The 4,690-nt window shown below is 43.4% G+C and overlaps 1 protein-coding gene across 1 annotated transcript in view; it reads left to right on the top strand.

Annotated features, from left to right (window-relative positions):
• LOC111539364 (ATPase family AAA domain-containing protein 1-like) overlaps window positions 1–4,237 on the top strand; it is a 7,723-nt gene extending 3,486 nt beyond the window's left edge. Inside the window, 1 exon segment of the mRNA XM_026454140.1 lies at window positions 3,711–4,237. Coding sequence (XP_026309925.1) covers window positions 3,711–4,237 — 527 coding nt within the window.
• Window positions 4,238–4,690: the final 453 nt, after the last annotated feature.

Below are 4,690 nucleotides of genomic sequence, written 5' to 3'. Positions count from 1 at the left end.
ATTGGTCTAAAATTCTCTTTTTTTGTTGTGTCTCTGCCAGGCTTTGGTATCAGGATGATGTTGGCCTCATAAAATGAGTTAGGGAGGATTCCCTCTTTTTCTATTGATTGGAATAGTTTCAGAAGAAATGGTACCAGCTCCTCTTTGTACCTCTGGTAGAATTCAGCTGTGAATCCATCTGGTCCTGGACTTTTCTTGGTTGGTAGGCTATTAATTATTGCCTCAATTTCAGAGCCTGCTATTGGTCTATTCAGGGATTCAACTTCTTCCTGGTTTAGTCTTGGAAGAGTGTAAGTGTCCAGGAAATTATCCATTTCTTCTAGATTTTCTAGTTGATTTGCGTAGAGGTGTTTATAGTATTCTCTGATGGTAGTTTCTATTTCTGTGGGGTTGGTGGTGATATCCCCTTTATCATTTTTAATTGCATCTATTTGATTCTTCTCTCTTTTCTTCTTTATTAGTCTTGCTAGCGGTCTGTCAATTTTGTTATCTTTTCAAAATCCAACTCCTGGATTCATTGATTTTTTGAAGGGTTTTTTGTGTCTCTATCTTCTTCAGTTCTGCTCTGATCTTAGTTATTTCTTGCCTTCTGCTAGCTTTTGAACGTGTTTGCTCTTGCTTCTCCATTTCTTTTAATTGTGATGTTAGAGTGTCAATTTTAGATCTTTCCAGCTTTCTCTTGTGGGCATTTAGTGCTATAAATTTCCCTCTACACACTGCTTTAAATGTGTCCCAGAGATTCTGGTATGTTGTATCTTTGTTCTCATTGGTTTCAAAGAACATCTTTATTTCTGCCTTTATTTCGTTAGGTACCCAGTAGTCATTCAGGAGCAGGTTGTTCAGTTTCCATGTAGTTGAGTGGTTTTGATTGAGTTTCTTAGTCCTGAGTTCTAGTTTGATTGCACTGTGGTCTGAGAGACAGTTTGTTATAATTTCTGTTGTTTTACATTTGCTAAGGAGTGCTTTACTTCCAATTATGTGGTCAATTTTGGAATAAGTGCGATGTGGTGTTGAGAAGAATGTATATTCTGTTGATTTGGAGTGGAGAGTTCTATAGATGTCTATTAGGACCGCTTGGTGCAGAGATGAGTTCAATTCCTGGATATCCTTGTTAACTTTCTGTCTCATTGATCTGTCTAATGTTGACAGTGGAGTGTTGAAGTCTCCCATTATTATTGTATGGGAGTCTAAGTCTCTTTGTAAGTCTCTAAGGACTTGCTTTATGAATTTGGGTGCTCCTGTATTGGGTGCATATATATTTAGGATAGTTAGCTCTTCCTGTTGAATTGATCCCTTTACCTTTATGTAATGGCCTTCTTTGTCTCTTTTGATCTTTGATGGTTTAAAGTCTATTTTATCAGAGACTAGGATTGCAACCCCCTTTTTTTTGTTCTCCATTTGCTTTGTAGATCTTCCTCCATCCTTTTATTTTGAGCCTATATATGTCTCTGCATGTGAGATGGGTCTCCTGAAGACAGCACACTGATGGGTCTTGACTCTTTATCCAGTTTGCCAGTCTGTGTCTTTTAATTGGAGCATTTAGTCCATTTACATTTAAGGTTAATATTGTTATGTGTGAACTTGATCCTGCCATTATGATATTAACTGGTTGTTTTGCTTGTTAGTTGATGCAGTTTCTTCCTAGCCTCGATGGTCTTTACATTTTGGCATGCTTTGCAATGGCTGGTACCGGTTGTTCCTTTCCATGTTTAGGGCTTCCTTCAGGGTCTCTTGTAAGGCAGGCCTGGTGGTGACAAAATCTCTAAGCATTTGCTTATCTGTAAAGGACTTTATTTCTCCTTCACTGATGAAGCTTAGTTTGGCTGGATATGAAATTCTGGGTTTAAAATTCTTTTCTTTAAAAACGTTGAATATTGGCCCCCATTCTCTTCTGGCTTGTAGAGTTTCTGCCGAAAGATCTGCTGTTAGTCTGATGGGCTTCCCTTTGTGTGTAACCTGACCTTTCTCTCTGGCTGCCCTTAAGATTTTTTCCTTCATTTCAACTTTGGTGAATCTGGCAATTATGTGTCTTAGAGTTGCTCTTCTCGAGGAGTATCTTTGTGGTGTTCTCTGTATTTCCTGAATTTGAATGTTGGCCTGCCCTACTAGGTTGGGGAAGTTCTCCTGGATGGTATCCTGAAGAGTGTTTTCCAACTTGGTTCCATTTTCCCCCTCACTTTCAGGCACCCCAATCAGACGTAGATTTGGTCTTTTTACATAATCCCATACTTCTTGCAGGCTTTGTCCATTTCTTTTTCTTCTTTTTTCTTTTGGTTTCTCTTCTCGCTTCATTTCATTTATTTGATCCTCAATCGCTGATACTCTTTCTTCCAGTTGATCAAGTCGGTTACTGAAGCTTGTGGATTTGTCACGTATTTCTCGTGTCATGGTTTTCATCTCTGTCATTTCATTTATGATCTTCTCTGAATTAATTAATCTAGCTATCAATTCTTCCACTCTTTTTTCAAGATGTTTAGTTTCTTTGCGCTGGGTACGTAATTCCTCCTTTAGCTCTGAGAAGTTTGATGGACTGAAGCCTTCTTCTCTCATCTCGTCAAAGTCATTCTCTGACCAGCTTTGATCCGTTGCTGGCAATGAGCTGTGCTCCTTTGCAGGGAGAGATGCGCTCTTACTTTTTGAATTTCTAGCTTTTCTGCCCTGCTTCTTCCCCATCTTTGTGGTTTTATCTGCTTCTGGTCTTTGATGATGGTGATGTATTGAAGGGGTTTTGGTATAGGTGTTCTTCCTGTTTGATAGTTTTCCTTCTAATAGTGAGGACCCTCAGCTGTAGGTCTGTTGGAGATTGCTTGAGGTCCACTCCAGACCCTGTTTGCCTGGGTATCAGCCGCAGAGGTTGCAGAAGATAGAATATTGCTGAACAGCGAGTGTACCTGTCTGATTCTTACTTTGGAAGCTTCCTCTCAGGGGTGTACTCCACCCTGCGAGGTGTGGGGTGTCAGACTGCCCCTAGTGGGGGAAGTCTCCCAGTTAGGCTACTCAGGGGTCAGGGACCCACTTGAGCAGGCAGTCTGTCTGATCTCAGATCTCAACCTCCGTGTTGTGAGATCCACTGCTCTCTTCAAAGCTGTCAGACAGAGTTGTTCGGGTCTGCACAGGCCTCTGCTGCTTCTCCTGTTGTTTTTTAGCTGTGCCCTGTCCCCAAAGGTGGAGTCTACAGAGACAGGCAGGTTTCCTTGAGCTGCTGTGAGCTCCACCCATTTTGAGCTTCCCAGCAGGTTTGTTTACCTACTTAAGCCTCAGCAATGGCGGGCGCCCCTCTCCCAGCCTCGCTGCTGCCTTGCGGTTAGATTGCAGACTGCTGTGCTAGCAATGAGGGAGGCTCCGTGGCCGTGGCACCCTCCCGGCCAGGTGTGGGTATAGTCTCCTGGTGTGCCTGTTTGCTTAAAGCGCAGTATTGGGGTGGGAATTACCCGATTTTCCAGGTGTTGTATGTCTCAGTTCGCCTGGCTAGGAAAAGGGATTCCCTTCCCCCTTGCGCTTCCTAGGTGAGGCAAGGCCTCGCCCTGCTTCAGCTCTCGCTGGTCAGGCTGCAGCAGCTGACCAGCACCGATTGACCGGCACTCCCCAGTGAGGTGACCCCAGTACCTCAGTTGAAAATGCAGAAATCACCGGTCTTCTGTGTCGCTCGTGCCGGGAGTTGGAGACTGGAGCTGTTCCTATTCGGCCATCTTGCTCGGCCCCCCCCCCCGCCATCATCTTTATAGATGAAATAGACTCCTTTCTATGAAACCGTTCAAGTTCTGACCATGAAGCTATAGCTATGATGAAAGCTCAGTTTATGAGTCTCTGGGATAGATTGGATACTGATCACAGCTGCCAGGCCATAGTAATGGGAGCTGCCAATCGTCCTCAGGACCTTGACTCTGCTATAATGAGCAGAATGCCTACAAGATTTCACATCAACCAGCCTGCTTTAAAACAGAGAGAAGCAATCCTGAAACTCATCTTGAAAAATGAAAATGTGGATAGGCATGTAGACCTGCTAGAAGTTGCCCAGGAAACTGATGGCTTTTCAGGAAGTGACCTAAAAGAGATGTGTCAAGATGTTGCCCTCCTCTGTGTTAGAGAATATGTTCATTCTACATCAGAAGAAAGCCATGATGAAGATGAAATTTGGCCTGTTCAACAGCAGGACCTGCATCGGGCAATTGAAAAGATGAAGAAATCAAAGGTTGCAGCGTTTCAGTATGTTTTAACACACGTTTGTTTAGATTAAGAGTAAAGATCGGCCAGGCATGGTGGCTCAAGCATGTAATCCCAGCACTTTGGGAGGCCGAGGATCACGAGGTCAGGAGATCGAGACTATCCTGGCTAACACGGTGAAACCCCGTCTCTACTAAAAAATACGAAAAACTAGCTGGGCGATGTGGCGGGCGCCTGTAGTCCCAGCTACTTGGGAGGCTGAGGCAGGAGAATGGCGTGAACCCAGGAGGCAGAGCTTGCAGTGAGCTCAGATCTGGCCACTGCACTCCAGCCTGGGTGACAGAGCGAGACTTCGTCTCAAAAAAAAAGAAGAGTAAAGATCATTTGTACAGTTCAGTGATCTAGTTTGGTGTGTTCTCTTATCAGTCATTGGAAATAGAATGGAAAGAGTGTTCTTTAAACAATGAGGGAGCTCAATGTTTAGGGTTTTATACTTTGAATTCTAAGTTATTGAGATATTGTTGTT

The sequence above is a fragment of the Piliocolobus tephrosceles genome, chromosome 1, assembly GCF_002776525.5.
Source record: "Piliocolobus tephrosceles isolate RC106 chromosome 1, ASM277652v3, whole genome shotgun sequence".
NCBI classification, from domain to species: Eukaryota; Metazoa; Chordata; class Mammalia; order Primates; family Cercopithecidae; genus Piliocolobus; species Piliocolobus tephrosceles.
Note: the sequence above shows the minus strand (reverse complement) of the source record. Positions and strands in the feature narration are given on the sequence as shown.